Raw genomic sequence first — 17,287 nt, forward strand, 5'->3', positions numbered from 1 at the left:
AGTGTCAAGGGAAGGTTATTCAATATGATTAAATGGTCACTTTTTCACAAAATCCCTGACGCCTAATTTCGGTGATTTCACCGTTTCGCAATTTTACCGGAAATCTCAGGGATTTCAGGTTTAGAATAATTTCAGGGACTTTGCGAAATCCCTGGTTCCGCAACTTCACTGCGGCGGCCGCGCGATTCCGATAACACGCGTTGCAACCGCTGTATTGAGTGAAATGACACGATTGGCCGTTGATTTCAGTTTACGCTCATTTGTGTTTCCTCAACTGTGCCGATCGGGGGTCGGGGGGGTGGGGGGGGGGAAAAAACAACACCGCAGCACGACAACAACCACACAGGGGGCCGCCCCCTCTCCCGCCGCGTTTCACCCGCAAGGCACGCGGTCGGCCAACGCGGCGCACTCCGTGAAGCGCTTCGAGACGTCGCGACGACGCGACGCCCACTCTCGGACGACTGGCGGATTCACGGTTATCGCAAACCCGTTCCGCTTCGAGGAAGGCGGCCGTTAAGGTTCACCGGTTCACTGATAATAAATAATAATAATAATAATAATCCTTGCATTTGATATAGCGCTTTTCACGTCGGGAGGACGTCCCAAAGCGCTTCGCAGAACACACTGTAAAGTGAATTGACTGTATATTTGTGGGCGAACGCGGCAGCCAATTGCGCACAGCAATGTCCCACAAACAGTCGTGGATTGAAAATGACCAATTTATTATTGTTTTTGGTTTTGGAGGGATTATTATTAGGCTCTGTGTGGAGTAAGGAAACTTGCCCAAGGTTTCACCCTCTGCCTGGAATTGAACTCAGGTCTCTCGCTTGTAAAGCGAGTGCTCTAACCACTGAGCTACAGGACTCCTTAAATGATAAACATTTAAGTAACTTTGAATCGAACGGTGATTTTTTTTCCCCTTTCCCCTCACTTTTAAGATTGCACCGCAGCGATTGGGCGGTGACACGCGCTCAGCGGAACCGAACGGCGGCGGCGGCGGCGACCGGGGGGACGTGTTTGCGGGGGGGACACACGTGTGTGCGGCGGGGAACCGGGGGACGGGGACGGACGTCTCCAAGTCGGAAGTGCGTCATCCGCGTCACACCCCCCCGCTGGCTTCCTGCGTTCATTCACGGCCGCCGGGACGGTGCGAGGAGAGGCCGCGGGGTGAGGGGAGCCGCCCGGCCACAGGTGGGTAGTACCGGCGGCGGCCTCCACGCCGGGGTTTATTGGCTTCATGTGGTAATGCCCGAGCGGCCTCACCCCCGGTCAGGCCCCCGGTTGGCTCCCCCCGGGGGTAGGGGCGGTGGCAACTCTTGAAGCGCCTGTAACGTGTGGTGACCGTTTGTCACTGAACGCAGCAGTCGGTTTTGGTCAGGAATGAAGCCACTGCAACATCGTTGAAGCCAGTGATCGGTTCTATCCGCGGGGGACTGTTGGCCCGGGCACCGGGAGAGGGAGAGAGACAGACAGAGAGAGAGAGAGAGACAGAGAGAGAGAGACAGACAGACAGACAGACAGACAGAGAGAGAGACAGACAGAGAGAGACAGACAGACAGACAGACAGAGAGAGAGAGAGACAGACAGACAGACAGACAGAGAGAGAGAGAGAGAGACAGACAGACAGACAGACAGACAGACAGACAGACAGACAGAGAGAGACAGACAGAGAGAGAGACAGAGAGAGAGAGACAGACAGACAGACAGAGAGAGAGAGAGAGACAGACAGACAGACAGACAGAGAGAGAAAATGCCTTCTCTCTCTTTCCTCTCTTTTTTTTTTGGAATGTAGCTGTGAATCTTTTCACATCCGTCCGTCCGCCTTCCCGTAACGGACAGACTTGGTTTGACATCTCCCACCAGGGATGGCTCCTCTTGGCAACACCGCAGCGCATCACCCCCCCCCCCCCCCCCAGCGCAGATCCGCAACGCGGGCGGGAATGTGGTCACCGAGACACAAGCAGTCAGCAGTGCCCCGGAGAGCTGAGGATCCGCCTGGTACAACAAGTTACATTTATGTGAGCGCCTTTCACGCCGGAAGGACGCCCCGAGGCGCTGGACTGCTATGGGTCAGCGCCCGAGCTGGGGGTTCAAATCAAGAGGGGTGGGAGGGTGGCCAAAGGCACAGTCGAAGAGGAAGGTCTCGAGGTTGGAAGCTTGAAGGCTCAGGAACGATACAAAATTACGTCAGGAGAACGTTCCAAAGCACTGGACAGTCAGTGATTTGGGCCCGAGCTGGGGTTCGGGTTCGGGGAGGGTCCCCCTATGACGGACCAAGATTGTCGTAGAGGATTTATTGCTTCTGAACCCAAGTGTGGTACCTTACCATTCTTGTCCCTGCCCCTGGAAGGATATCTGTGTCAAATGCAAGGATTATATTAGTTTTTGTTCCACCATCAATGGTGCTGGTTGTTACACGTGCCTATCGTGCTTTTACTGAAACACTGAAACATTTCCAATTCTCTTTCTTTGCCCTTTATATTGGGGATTGAACCTTTTTTTATAAATGTGTTTGTACAAGATAGAAATGAATATCTTACAATACAATTACATTTGTATAACGCCTTTCACGTTGGGAGGACGACCCAAGATTCGGAACTTAATCCGAATTCGAGCCCTAAGTCGGGAGTTTAAGCCTTGGCCCAGGCTGACATTACAATAAAGTGGGGTACGTATGCGTTGCACTGTTGGAGGTGAAGTCCTTTGGTTGTGACATTAAACAGATCCTGGGTGGTCCTAGTTGGACAAGCAGGGAGCTTACCGGATAGTGCCCTCAATGGCAACCTACTGCTCCAGCAGCATCCCAAAGAACACTGTGGGGGTAAACTGTATGTAATTTTAATGTACCCGTTATTTATCCAGTGTAGCTGTTTTGTATGGAGAAAAACACTTGATTGTGGCTGTAAAGAGCTTGTTTCTGGTTGTTACAATACACTGACATAAATCATTTCATAGCAGAGCCAAAATGAGCATATTTGGAACAAGTGGAGGGTTCGGAGCAGGGAGCATGTTTGGAGGCACGACTGCAGACAACCACAATCCTATGAAGGTACGGTACATTGGATGTGGGTACAGTGGGCAGTCATAGGGATCAAAGCAGTTTTTATTCTGGAAGTTTTGATGTGTAGAGGAGTGACTGATAGTGCTGGTATCACTACTGTGGCACGGCAGAAGCTGGACTGGAGCAACTCGAGCAGGGAGTGAGGGGGAATGGCTGAGTGGCAGGTTGGAGATGGGTCGGCTGCTAACCCCTTATCAACCTGTCTGCTCCCTCAGCTCAGCAGGCTCCGGGCTGCTCCATGTCCCCCACCCGGCGCCCCCAAAGTTGGAGGTCGGCCTTTCAGCCTCTCTGCCCCCACCCTCTGGCACTCAATCCCATATTCCCTTTGCCACGCTCCCTCCCATGCCTCCTTCAAGGCACACCTCAAGACCCTCCTCCTCGACTGTGCCTTTGGCCACCCTCTTTGCCCTCCACCCTTTCTGATGCCAACCCCCTCATGCTCGGATCCAATCGCTGACTGTTCAGCGCCTTGGGACATCCTCCTGACATGAAAGGAGCTTTACAAATGTAATTTTGTATTGTAAATGTGGATAAATGCATGTGAGTGTTTCCTACAATCTTGCTGTTCATTGAGTTCTAGGCCCTATTGGAGATCGATGAAAACCTTAACCTTTTATTGAATCACTTTATACTAGTTTAATAATATTGTTTTCACAGGACATTGAAGTGACGTCTCCACCTGATGATAGTATCAGCTGTCTCGAATTTAGTCCTCCCTCGTTACCCGGCAACTTCTTGATCGCAGGTTCTTGGGCCAATGATGTGAGTAAAAGGTCCAGAATGCATTGATATAAATGCTTAGAAATATCTTCCACCCTTCCTCATCCTTTTTTTTTAAACAAATTGTTTGATTTTTGAAGGTTCGATGTTGGGAGATCCAGGACAATGGACAGACTGTCCCAAAGGCACAGCAGATGCACACAGGTCCCGTCCTGGATGTCTGTTGGAGCGATGTAGGTACATTTTTATTCATATTTTTAAAAAAAATTATTGTTTCAATACAAAAGTTTTTGCTTTTAGCACTAGTTTCAAAGAACCTTCTGTCATGAGCAAATCTGAAAGATTAGTTAAAAACCTAGAAGTAAGAGTACGTTAATGACAGTCGAAGCAAATGGGAATTTGGAAAATCTAAAGGTTTTTTGTTTTTTTGTCTGACAAATGCAGAAACCCATCACCACGCGTAAGAGTATCCAAACCAGACCGAGTTCTGAATATACCGTAAGCATTTGGAAATTCCCGTGTCTGGAATGAAAGGCGCACTCTCCCCAAAGAGACGTACCCTGCTTACCTAATTCTGGAGAGTATTAGGTGCAGGTTGGCAATAGCCATGGGGACCCGAGTGTGCGTGTTGGGGAACTTTGACCAGCTATAACTGTGTAGCTTTCCATTGAAAGTGCTCTGTTGTCAAGCTTCTTGCTGCATGTCCAGCTTGGATCACCCTGTGAATGCCAAATTTGGTTATTCACTTCATGGCTGTAAACTTGTAATTTATTTTGTGACTGTTTGTGGGACATTGCTGTGTGCAAATTGGCTGCTGCTCTTGCCCACAAAACGCACAGTAACCACACTTTACAGTGTATCCTGGGATCTCCTCCTGACATGAAAGGCACTATGCCAAATATAAATATTATGATTGCTCGTTAGGGCTTTGATGTGCAGGTTTAACAGGAGCTGAGTGGGAATAATCGCTGCCCCTGAAAATTCTGCTGGTTAGCCAGGCTGGCTGGTCTGTCATCAGCAGGACTCTGGAACTGGACTGCTGAGTATTGACTTGATTCCAATATTGCATTGTCAAGTTTGTCCTCTTGGAACCACTTCAGCTCCATGGAGACCTCGCTTACCTCCTCTGCAGGAGGATAGATAGGCTTATTGCAACAAGTTGAAGAATCTAATGTTGTGAAACAATGTTTGTTTACAGGATGGCAGCAAAGTTGTCACAGCATCGTGCGATAAAACTGCCAAGATGTGGGATCTCAACAGTAACCAGGCTATACAGATTGCACAGGTGATTGGAAGAGAAATTCCTGCTAGCAGGGACGTACAGAATAAAGCACATCCAAATCAACAGAGCTTCCTTATACTATTTCTGATTTAACGTACTTATTTCTTTAAAAAGTGGAGACTAAGCAAGCAAAATGACAAACAAATGGTTCAAATGTTAATTGAAAAATTGTGCTAATGCTTAATGCTTTTGGGACTGAACACACTCAGCTTCGGTGCCCTAGCTTACAATCCCTCAATTTAAATTGGTCATTTGCTTCATGTTTGTGAGACGTAGCGGTGCGTAAATTGGCTGCTGTGATCACCTACAAAATATACAGTCATTGCGCTTTACAGTAAATCATGTTCCTCACTCTATCCACCCCACCTGTGGCAGGTAGACTTTCAACCATTCTGCCCCATTCTCTAGCCTGGAGTCCCTCCAACTTGCTCCCTCTTCTTTCAAGGAACATAGAATTATACAGCAGAGAAGGAGGCTATTCGGCTCATTCGTGTCTGCTGGTTCTTTGAAAAGAGCTATCCAAATCAATCCCACTCCTCTCTCTCCCCATAGCCCTGTAAGCTTGTCCTCCACAAATAATTATCAACCTTTCTCTTAAACGTTGTAATCAAATCGGCTTCGACCACCTTTTCAGCCATTGCTTTCCAGATGCGAACAACTCGCTGTGAGAAAAAAATTCTTCTCACCTCCCCTCTTTTAACAATTATTTTAAATCGATGCCCTCAGGTTACCGACCCACCCACCAGTGGAAATAGTTTCTCCTTGTTCACCCTATCGAATCCCCTCATAATTTTGAAAACTTCTATTAAGTTTCCTCTTTACCTTCTCTGCTCCAAGGAGAATAATCCCGGCTTCTCTATCCTCTCCTGATAACTGAAGTCCCTAATTTCTGGTACCATCCTGGTAAATTTCCTTTGTACCCTCTTCAATGCCTTGACATCCTCCCTAAAGTGTGGTGCCCAGAACTGAACACAGTGTCTACCTGAGGCCTAACCAGTGTTTTACAAAGGATCATCATAACTTCTTGACTTTTATATTCTATGCCCCTATTTATAAAGCCTAGTATCCCATATGCTTTTTTTTTTAAACAGCTTTATCTATTTGTCCTGCCACCTTCAAAGATTTACTTATATGAACCCCCGGGTCCTTCACCCCCTTTAAGATTGTACCATCAGCTCATATTGTCTCTCTTTATTCTTCCTCCCAAAATGCATCACTTTGCATTTCTCCACATTAAACTTCATCTGCCCCGTGTCTGCCCACTTTACCAGTCTGTCTGTCCTTTTGCTACTATCCTCTACAACGTTTACACCATTTCAAAGCTTAGCATCATCTGCAAGTTGTACTCCCTATACCCAAGTCCAGGTTATTTGCATACCTTGAGCACCGTCAACCTTTTTTGTACCTCCTCTCTGTTTATTATCTTATCCAATTTCTCTACCCTCTCTTCCAACACTGTAGCATTGTCTACATGCTCTTCTTTTGTGGAGACAGATCCAAAGTACTCATTCAGTACGTCAGCTATGCACTCCTTCCACAAGAAGGTTTCCTCTTTAGTCCCTAATTGGCCCACCCTACCTTTGACTAACCTTTTATTCTTTATATGCTGATAAAATACCTTAGGGTTCCTTTTTATCTTACCCGCTAATCTTTTCTCATACAGACTCTCTGCCCCTCCTATTTCCTTTTTCAGTTCTCTGCACTTTCTGTATTCTATTTGATTATCTTCTGTATTTTGGACCTGACATATATTGTAAGACACCTTCTTTTGTATGTTTTTTTAATTCCAATTTCCTTAGTTATCCAGAGAGGTTTGGATGCCCTACCTTTCCCCTTTGTGGGAATGTATTTGTTCTGTCCCCGAACTATCTCCTCCTTGAAGGCTCATTGCTCGTTAGCTGTTTTACCGGCCAGTCTTACTTTCCAATCCACCTTGGCTAGGTCACTTTTTAACTCACTGAAATTTTCAAGTTGAGTATCTTCACCTTTGATTGTTCCTTGTTCCTTTCCATAAGTATTCTAAACCTAATGATATTGTGATCATTGTTGGCTAGATGCTCTCTCACTGAACCCTGCTCCACTTGCCCCACTTCATTATTTCCTTAGAACTAGATCCAGCACTGCTTCCTTCCTCGTTGGCTGGAAACATATTGATCCAGAAAGTTATCCTGCACACATTTCAGGAATCCTTCCCCTTCCTTTGCCCTTTGCCAGTCTATATTAGGATAATTGAAGTCCCCCATTATTACTACTCTATTGATTTTGCATCTTTTGGAAATTTGCTTGCAGATTTGCTCCTCTATCTCCTTTCCACGACTTGGTGGTCCATAGTATAGACCTAACAGAGTAACAGCTCCTTTTCTGCTCCTTAACTCTAACTAAATAGATTCTGTTTTGGGTCCCTCTTGCACATCGTCCCTTTCTCGGGCTGTAACCATGTCTTTAATCAATATTGCCAGCCCCTCTTTTTTTCCTTCCCTATCTCTCCTGAATACGTTGTAGCCAGGAATATTCAGCTCCCATTCCTGCCCTTGTTTGAGCCAGGTCTCTGTTATTGCCACTACATCATAACCCCAAGTGGTAATTTGAGCCGCACCTCACCAACTCCGTACATTTACTCACATACATTCCAAGACCGATTTAATCTGCTCTTTTTCTCCTCTCTGATGCTGCATCCTGATTCTCTTCCCCCCTCAAAATTAGTTTAAACCCTTCCCCTGAGCACTAATTAACCTCCCTGTAAGGAAGGATATTTCACGTGTAACCCATCCACCTTGTACAGGCCCCACCTGCCCCAGAACTGACCCCAATGTTCCAGGAACCTGAAGCCTTTCTTTCTGCACCATTTCTCCAGCCATGCATTCATGGGTTTGTTCCTGCTGTTTTGATACTCATACGATGCACTGGGGATAATCCAGAGATCACCACCTTTGAGGTCATGCTCATTAGCATTTTCCGTAGCTTCTGATACTCTCCCTGTAGGATCTCAGCCCTTTTTTTCCCCTAAGTCATGGATCCCAACATGGACCATGACTTCTGGATGTTCCCCTTCTGCCTGTAGAATATTTTGCACCCGTTCCGTGAAGTCTTTAACCATGGCACCAGGGAGACAACATACCATGTGAGAGGGATGTCCTCCAGTGCCTTGGGATGTCCTCCCGACATGAAAGGCGCTCTATAAATATAATTTTGTCGTTGTTGAGAGTCACATCTTTGGTTGCAGAAACGCCTGTCTACTCCTTTCACCATTGTATCCCCAATGCCAATTGCATTGACACTCTTCCCTGTCGTCGTCCCCCCCCGTGTATCCATTTGCTTTTGACCCTTGCTCACACTACTTAATACTTAACACCTACTTCCCCAGGAATGTTACCATTGGTTTAGGCGCCTCCGTGTCTAGACACACCAATATAAATATGTAAACAATTTATTTATTATCACCTTTTGTCCCTCGCTCACACCCCTTAATGCTTAACATCTACTTTACATCTACTTCCCCAGGAATGAAAACAAAGTTCTCACTTGCACCTCCTTCCCCCTCTGCATAGAATTCCCACTCTCACCAAATTCCTCAACAGAAGCCTCAATCTGTTCCACCTCACTCAGTTCCCTCCTCATTCTGCTGAGCGCTGGGCTCTCTGCTCTCAGAATGTACCACTTTGACCAGGCTTTTGATCATCATTCTCCTCCCACTTCCGCACTTATTGTTAAGTGCTTTGAGACATCCTCTTAATGTGTAAAGTGGAAATTGTAAATAAATGTATAATTGTATTATAAATCATGTGAAGTGCTTTGAGATATATCAGATGCAAGGCTTATTTTATATTCTCTAACTTTAATATCACATTGTCAAAACACCTAGCTTTAAGAGATTACTTAGTTTTGTTTCAAATGGAAGAGAAGGAATACCAAATGGGTGGATTCCCACTCAAGGTAATTTGTGATGTACAGAATCATACCTGCTGCAGGTATATGTGAAGTGGCCGCTAATAGCATCTGTTTAACCGCAGCACGAGGCACCCATCAAAACTGTGCATTGGATTAAAGCACCGAACTACAGCTGTGTAATGACAGGCAGCTGGGACAAGACGTTAAAGGTATGAGCTGAACCTGTGTTTGTGGAAATTTAACTCTTTGTAATCTGTTGTGTGGTACCATCCCACTAAAGGCCTGAGGAAAGTGACATGTATGGTATCAAGATCTCCATTGGTCAAACTGAACCCAGTGAGTGTTGGCAAGGTTACTCATCACAACCGATTTTATCCTCCCTGTAAAAACATCCAACAGAAGTCACTGAACGTCAATCCTGATTCAGGAGCCTAACGGCAGTGATCCTATTACCTCTGGCTGAGATCAGAGGAGCTCTTGATATCATCCGTGTCAATTTCCTGGTTTACGTAGTTAATGTTCAAACGGGCCAGTCACTACCACAGGAAGCTCTGTGTGATACTGTTCTGGGATAATTCTGAGGGAATGTGGCACTGCGTGAGCCCAGTATTTGTACAGGAATCACCGACTTCCTGAAGTGCACATGGTTACAGTTCCAAACGTGCATAATTTCCTCTTACGTGCTAGTCTTATTCATAAAATAATGTACATATATCGAGTCTGCACAGTCTCCTGAATCCAGCAAACTGTTGCTAGCTCCAAGCTCAGTTAAGAAAGTTTCTGGGAAAGTCAAGAAAATGCTCTTGCTGTAAGCACTAAAGTTTCAGGGTAGTCAATGACTGAGGCGAGTTTCTTTCCTAGTTTGCTCTCTTGGACCCATGTTGAGGCAACATCCAATGCATTCATCTCAACATTACTCAGCTTTACTGTGCAGTCTGTAACTATAAAGAGCTGTAATCCTTCCTTTTCTTTACAGTTCTGGGACACGCGATCTCCAAACCCCATGTTAACGTTGCAGCTGCCCGAGAGATGTTACTGTGCTGATGTTGTAGGTATTCGTTCTTGTCCCTGCTTTCACATCTCTCTTAAAAACGTATCTCTTTGACTATACCTTTGATTAACATCCCCAATTATCCCACCATTTCCCAGTGTTTGGTGATTCTAAATGCTTTTGAGATATTCATCTCATTCATTGAGCTTCCGATGAAGTGGCCAGGAGCTGAGGTAAAGATGGCTAACTTTCAGGTCATCAGATTGCCACTGACGTCACTTCTTGTGCGCTGGACTTGCTCAGGGCACGTTGAAAGTGGTGTCAGTGGTGACCGGTGGTTGTCTGTTTAATGTGGGGAAACCAGCTATGTACATGCTCAGTGATTGCCCACACCCTATCTGTGTAGTGTTTAACAAAGAGCATTATAACAAGGCGGCACTGTATAGACGACAAAGGAAAAACGTGGAAGCGAATCATGTCAGCAAATTCAAGAGGGAATTAGGTAATTTAGTGAAAAGGTTTGATTGAGCAAATATGAGAGCAGCAGCAACATAGGGAGTCATTGTGTACATTGCTGTGTTTCTGTGCACCGTTTCCGTGAAATGAGGACAACAAAAATGTTGTTTTAGAAATTGGGAAAAATATTTATGAAATTGTGGGATGAGGGAGAGCTTAACTGTTTTCCTCACTATAATAATTCACAGATGTAAATATTTTTAAATACTTCAGGAGTCGCATAATTGGAAATTTATCTTGAGATTATAGTAAATGAGGTAGGAGCATGTCAGAGTGAGGAACATGTTTAGATCTGGGGACTACCGTGGTTAGGATTTCATTTGGGTTACTCTTGTACAGGCCTTTCAGCCCATTGTTTATAATGTCTCTTTTGTGTGTATATTTTCAGTTATTTCCCATGGCTGTGGTAGCCACTGCCGAGAGGGGATTAATAGTATATCAGCTTGAGAACCAGCCCTCAGAATTCAAGAGAATAGACTCTCCTCTCAAACACCAGGTAAAATGACACAATCCTGGCAGCTCATAACTAAGAAAAGTACATAGCATTTTCAGAAGGAAAGATCAATTTTGATTACGAGTTTACCTGTACAATAGTCATTCATTGTGTTCACTTTTGTGGATAATGGCTATCATATTATTTATATAGAGTATATGAAATCTGGACCTGGCGTATTAGACATTAATGCACCTTGGACAGAATTTTTAACCCATTCTTGTATGTGTTGTATAAGCCATCTCTACACCATACATCTTAATCTTACAGCAGCGCCTTGGGATATCTTCCCGACATGAAAGGCGCTATACACATGTAATTTTGTATTGTACACTATGTACAACTCTCCGAGATGATTAGAAACTATTTTGAACAATAGCCTCAAAGGTTTATCTTGTCTGTCCAGACTAATTTCTCGAGTAACTGTCAAAGGGACCTTTCATCCCTCTGTCTGTAATGGATTCAAACACTGTCTGACTGTTTGTTGCTATTTTTCAGCATCGCTGTGTCGCCATCTTCAAAGACAAGCAGAACAAGCCCACAGGGTTTGCCCTTGGTAGCATTGAGGGAAGAGTCGCCATCCATTACATAAACCCCCCCAACCCGTAAGTAGCAACAACATAGGCTTTTTGTCCCTGTTGTTTATTTTGTAATTTTCACTAGTTTAATAATGCGAACATTTTACATTTTTAGTGCAAAAGACAATTTCACCTTCAAGTGTCACCGCTCCAATGGAACCACTAATACCTCAGGTCCTCAAGATATTTATGCTGTAAGTATTAAGCTACAAAGTTGAGTTTTGGTTGTGATTTGTGTTCGTTTGGGACAGTTACCTGAAAATCCCATCTTCAGATGGTTAAAGTGAGCAGCGTGCGAGAGCAGCCGTCTGCTGATCCGACACACCAACCCCAGACAGAAAGCTGTTGTGGGTGCGAGACTACCTGTGGAAGGCTACAGTGTCAGAATGAATTAGTTGCTGACACTTTTGCCACTGGATCAGAGTTTGAAGGGTTCCTGTCTACAAAAACAGACATTTACAACATATGTTCTGGTTGTCTCAAGAACCTCCCGATTTAGTCCTGCGCTCCTGCCTTTCCCCCTCTTATATTTCTTCTCTTAATTTTTTTAAATTCTCTATTAAAAGTGAATATGGATTCTACCTCAACCACTGTTTGGTGTAGGACATTCCATGTCTTAACTCTGACCTGTGTTTCCAACGTGTAGTCTTAATTGCTCTGTTGACTGAGCTAATCTAACAGCACAGCCTGCAACTCAAGCCTCGCACCTTCCCAGCCTGATTCAGTCACTTCTGATAAATCCTGAGCTCTCACAGGATACCCTCAAATGGAAATTGAGCCATGATTCCCAATATCATTCCTTGATTTCTAGCGCCGTTTACATTTTGGAGCAGAGGATTTTAGTCTGTTTTTTGGTGTCACTGTCTGCCTTCGGGCATTACTGACAAGTTTTGTTGCCTGGAATGTCTGTTTGGCACTATGCAAGAAGGTAATGGTTGTAATGTCAGTGGAAGTTTCCTGAGAAATGAGAACCGTCAGAGTATTGATCCAGTACCTTGGGACATCCTCACGATGTGTAAGGCGCTGTGCAAACGTAATTTGTTGTTGTTGAAATATTGTATTCTACCAGTTAGGTGTGGTTAAAAGAATTAGCTGCACTTTTGGATACTTTCACATTGTCTTGTCACTAGTGACTTCAAATGAAGTCTAAGAAGTGGGGAAAAAAAGAAATTTCATCCTTGGTTTTGAGAGTGACTATGAGAATTTGTTTCTGTTATGATACAAACACTTGTTGAATTGTACAGTTAAAATCATGGAGTCGTGTAGCATATTGGTTAGAGCACTCGCCTCACAAGTGAGAGGATCTGGCTTCAATTCCCGGCCATGGCAAAATGTTAGGCAAGTTTTCTTACTCCAAACGCCTCTGTTTACCTAGCAGTAATAGGAACCCGGTTGTTAGTCGATTGGCGGACATCGTTCCGGGGGTAATAATCCCTTTAAAAAGATGTGGTCACTCAGTCCACGAATGTTTGTTGGACACTGCTTTGTGCAATTGGCTGCTGCGTTTTGACCACAAAATATGCAGTTAATCCATTTTACAGTACGTGTTGTGAAGCGCTTTGAGACGTGTCAAAGGCATAAGGCGCATTTTGATATATTAAATGCAAGGATTGTTATTATGAAATCTGTATATCTCACGACTTACGACAGTTGAGCTTTCTCATTTTACTCTCAACTGGAATGAAACATGGTTGCCATCCATTTTCTGCAAAATAGCGTAATCCCTTTAATTATTCTCTCCCGTCAGGTTAACGGGATTGCATTCCACCCAATCCATGGCACACTCGCCACAGTGGGATCCGACGGCAGGTTCAGCTTTTGGGATAAAGACGCCCGCACCAAGCTGAAAACCTCTGAGCAGCTGGACCAGCAGATCACTGCCTGTGGCTTCAACAACAACGGCAACATCTTCGCCTACTCCTCCAGTTACGACTGGTCAAAGGTAGGGAGGAGTTTGCTCTGGGTGTGGCTGCCTGGATCAATGGTGACCATCAAGGCCAGACGAAGGGATGTGGGGGCCCTTTGTACTATGCAACAATACCTTTTTGTGGATGACAGTCACGTTGATATTTAATCTGACTATGTAGATGTCTCAACGACATGATAAGGCACTATATAAAATGCAAGGGTTATTATGATAAGGTTAAAATTAGTTTCTCAAAAAATTCCTGCATCCGTTTGTTTTCAGGGTCATGAATACTTTAATCCTCAGAAAAAGAATTACATATTTCTGCGTAACGCAGCAGAGGAGCTGAAACCCAGGAACAAGAAAGGGTAAGTGCTACAGAAGGGCTTCATCTGCACATTCAGTACATAAACTCTAAACGTTTATAATTCAGCTTGTAAATGAACCAGGGAGAAAAGCTCTCTGATGGTCAGAATTACTTTTGCACAATACAGTTAATATGCTTGAGTGTAAATTTCCTTTATCATCTTTTTTTCTCTTGATAATTTCTAAAGTTGTTTGACTTCTTTTCCTTCTACTGTGGGATAGTTGCACAGATACTGCCTGTAGTAACTCTCTGTTGTTATTATGTTTGTATGAGTTTCAATATTGCGTATTGCAAACTACCTTGGCATGCAGAGGACATCATAACTAAACCTGATCCTGTCCTCACCCAACACAAAGTTCATAGCACTCTCGCCTCTTGAATCAGAAAGTTGTAAGATCAAGCATCATGTCAGGATTTTGAACCCATATAGTCTAAGATGACATTCCAAATGCAGTGCTGGGGGAGCGCTGCATTGTGTAGGACGGGATAAGGTGCTATATCAAATGCAAGTATTATTATAAACATGGCAGCCAATTTGTGTACAGCATAGTTAAGAGTTGCCGATGTTAATATCCTACATTAGGAAGAGATGTTAAACCAAAGTCCTGTTTGTGGCTGTCAAAGATTCTATGGCGCTATCCGAAAAGAGAAGGGGATTTCTCACGGTGTCCTGGGCAATAATTGTCGAAATAAAATTGAACATTCATGTCATGGCTGTTGGTGGGACATTGCTGTACACAAATTGGCTGTTATGTTTGCCCACAACGTACGCACTCACTCCAATTTGCAGTGAAGTACTATGAAACATTCTCTTGCATGGGTGCAAGTTGTGTTGTCCTTTAATATGACCTTGCTTACAGGTAACTTACTGGAGTCACGTTACAGTGGAGCCATCGATTGCTGCATCATATTTGAGATTGTTATGGTCAGGTTCATGTATTAGTCACAAGGGGGCGCATTTTCACTAGAGATGCTGCTTGGATATTTAGCATGTTTTATTGATACAACTTACAGACCCAATCACACTGAAAAATCATTTAGCAATAATATACTTGAAGAATTATAGAAAGTATGCAGTTCAGTGAAAGACAAATGTCTAAGAAGTGTTTTTGTTTCTCTCCTTAGGATTTGAATGGTTGCAACAGCTGAGTTACTGAAGATAAAAGCAACTATTAATGTATAGAGGTGTCTGTCTGTGTGTCTGTCTGAGTCAATGTGCTGGATTAGATACTGTTTCATATATTTTCCCATAATAAAATTTTCATTTAATTCCAGTTTGTTCCTGAACCAAGCTAAGATGTGGAGGAAGGAATTCAAATAGCCTTTAGACTCTTATTTCTTGTCTGCCTCTAACATAATAATAATCCTTGCATTTGATATAGCGCTTTTCACGTCGGGAGGACGTCCCAAAGCGCTTCACAGAACACACTGTAAAGTGAACTGACTGTATATCTGTGGGCGAACGCGGCAGCCAATTGCGCACAGCAATGTCCCACAAAGTCGTAGATTGAAAATGACCAATTTTATTATTGTTTTTGGTTTTGATTATTACATGACACATGTAATGACACATGAAACGACAGGTTTTGAACATGACACAATTGCGCTAATGTGTATTGCATTGAGTATTACAACAAAAACGTTAACTCTATTCCCAAGGTTGAGGGTCCCAATCTTGCTTGTTCTCTACAGTTCCATTAATGTTGGCAGCTGTCGGGCTGGTTATATTCATGGCCGCACCAGTTTTTACATTGAAAGTTATCTCCCTGGAAGAGGTGACTTAAGGAACTGGAATATTCTATTCCCGACCAATCCCCAGCCCCAGGAATCTAATATTATTAATTATAATACTAATTTGCTTCAGATTTTGAAAATGCAAAATAAAACTGAAACTTATGTGTGAAATATATGTCAACCTGACTTAGTTGGTAGCATTCTCGCCTCTTGAGTCAGAAGGTAAAGATCAACGTTGAGACTTGAATCGCAGTCTAAACTGACTCTCCAGTGAAGTGCTGGGGTGGGGGGTGGGAGTCTTTTCAGGAAGTACCAGCAAGATGAGAGGTTAAATTGTGGTTCAGGTGTATGGTAAAAATTCAGTGGCACTACTCGAAAAGAGAAAGTTTCTCCCAGTGTCCTGGCCAACAATCCAACAACTAAAATTAGTCATTGGTCACTCACTTCATGGCTAGTGGTGGGACATTGCTGGGCACAAATTGGCTGGTTCACCCACAGTATATTCTGTGAAGCGCTTTGGGACATCTAGAAGACGTGAAAAGCGCTATATCAAATGCAAGGATTATTATTTTTATTTGTGAAGCACTTTGAGATGTCCTGATGTGAAAGGCGCCATATCAAATCGGAGTATTATTTGAAGGTACTACACATTATGAAAACAATATTTTGTTTGATTGAATCATCTTATTTTTTAAAAGTATAATAAGTAATCCTTCATCTGATATAACGCTTTATCATATCGACAGATGTCTCACAGTTCATCTTGGGATTTTCAGCCCTGTGGTGACTGTTTATTTGTAAGTGAATGCAGCAGCCAATTGATGCACCATGTCCTACAATGTAGCTTACCCCCAGCACTGACTGGAGTGTCAGCCGAGACTACACAGGAATATAAGAAATGCTAGACGAAAAAAGACCGAGGTCCATCTAGTTCGCCTTCCACCTTCCTGGTGGTCGCATGCACATGCGTTCCAAACTACCTTTGTACTATATCCCATAATGTTATTTCCTAAAAGAAAACGATCTATTCCGTGTTTGAAAGAATCAACACTTGCTGCTTAAACCTTCTCCCGAGGAAGACTATTCGGTCACATAGACTGTTAGTTTAAAGTTCTGATCTGGGGCTTGAATCCACAAACTTCTGACTCTGAGGCGAGAGCTACCAACCAAGTCAGGCTGACACTTAAAACAAAATTAAATAATATTATGTTAGAAAGACTTCAATATTTAGCCAATGCAGAGTGGCTAATTAGGAACAACAAAGTGAAGGAACAGGAGTGACTGAGGACTGGGATGCCATTGGACACAATTGTTGTGTTGACTGAGTCAATTACAGCCCGATAGCAGAGCAAAGGTTTAGAGAATGCTTGTATTTCACTGATATCGCCATCTGTCTGTCCATAAGTCGGGCTATTTTGCATCAGACAAGCTAGAGAAGAATCCAGTTAACCTGGAAGAATGCCAGTTACTAAACTTGAGAAATTCCTAATGCATTTCCATAATCCAGCAAGGACAGTGCATGAACTGAACTGTCAAACACTCTGGGGGTACCCTGTGTGAGGGGGGTTATATAAATGCAACTTGCTGTTGAATCTAAAGCTTGGTAAATCACATCAGTGACATTGCCTCCAGGCCATCAGCAACAACACCAAAATTATATTTGTATAGCACCTTTCATGTTGGGAGGATGTCTCAAGGTCTGCTTGACAATCAGTATTTTGGACACAAGCTGGGGGTTGGGATTGGGGAGG

At 43.8% G+C, this 17,287-nt stretch overlaps 1 protein-coding gene across 2 annotated transcripts; it reads left to right on the forward strand.

The window, feature by feature from the left end:
- Positions 1-1,108: 1,108 nt before the first annotated feature.
- On the forward strand, positions 1,109-15,076 carry rae1 (ribonucleic acid export 1). 2 transcript variants are annotated; one of them, XM_007884467.2, is made up of 13 exons: positions 1,109-1,191; positions 2,956-3,049; positions 3,719-3,823; positions 3,922-4,014; positions 4,980-5,066; positions 9,074-9,160; positions 9,928-9,999; positions 10,847-10,954; positions 11,450-11,556; positions 11,645-11,723; positions 13,277-13,471; positions 13,718-13,803; positions 14,928-15,076. In XM_007884467.2, the coding sequence occupies exons 2-13, from the start codon at positions 2,966-2,968 to the stop codon at positions 14,932-14,934; spliced, it is 1,110 nt and encodes a 369-aa protein (XP_007882658.1). In that variant the 5' UTR covers positions 1,109-1,191; positions 2,956-2,965; the 3' UTR covers positions 14,935-15,076. The 2 variants fall into 2 exon arrangements, with proteins under 2 accessions (XP_007882658.1, XP_007882655.1); XM_007884464.2 differs by having other exon boundaries at positions 2,959-3,049.
- The last annotated feature ends 2,211 nt before the right edge of the window (positions 15,077-17,287 follow it).

This window comes from Callorhinchus milii, unplaced genomic scaffold, assembly GCF_018977255.1.
Source record: "Callorhinchus milii isolate IMCB2004 unplaced genomic scaffold, IMCB_Cmil_1.0 Scaffold18, whole genome shotgun sequence".
NCBI lineage: Eukaryota > Metazoa > Chordata > Chondrichthyes > Chimaeriformes > Callorhinchidae > Callorhinchus > Callorhinchus milii.

Excerpts from the sequence above, each read along its gene's own strand:
- rae1 (XM_007884467.2), top strand. The coding sequence starts at position 2,966 with ATGAGCATATTTGGAACAAGTGGAGGGTTCGGAGCAGGGAGCATGTTT. Across the intron at positions 4,015-4,979 it reads TGGATGTCTGTTGGAGCGAT|GATGGCAGCAAAGTTGTCAC; the intron begins GTAGGTACATTT and ends GTTTGTTTACAG. Across the intron at positions 13,472-13,717 it reads CCAGTTACGACTGGTCAAAG|GGTCATGAATACTTTAATCC; the intron begins GTAGGGAGGAGT and ends GTTTGTTTTCAG.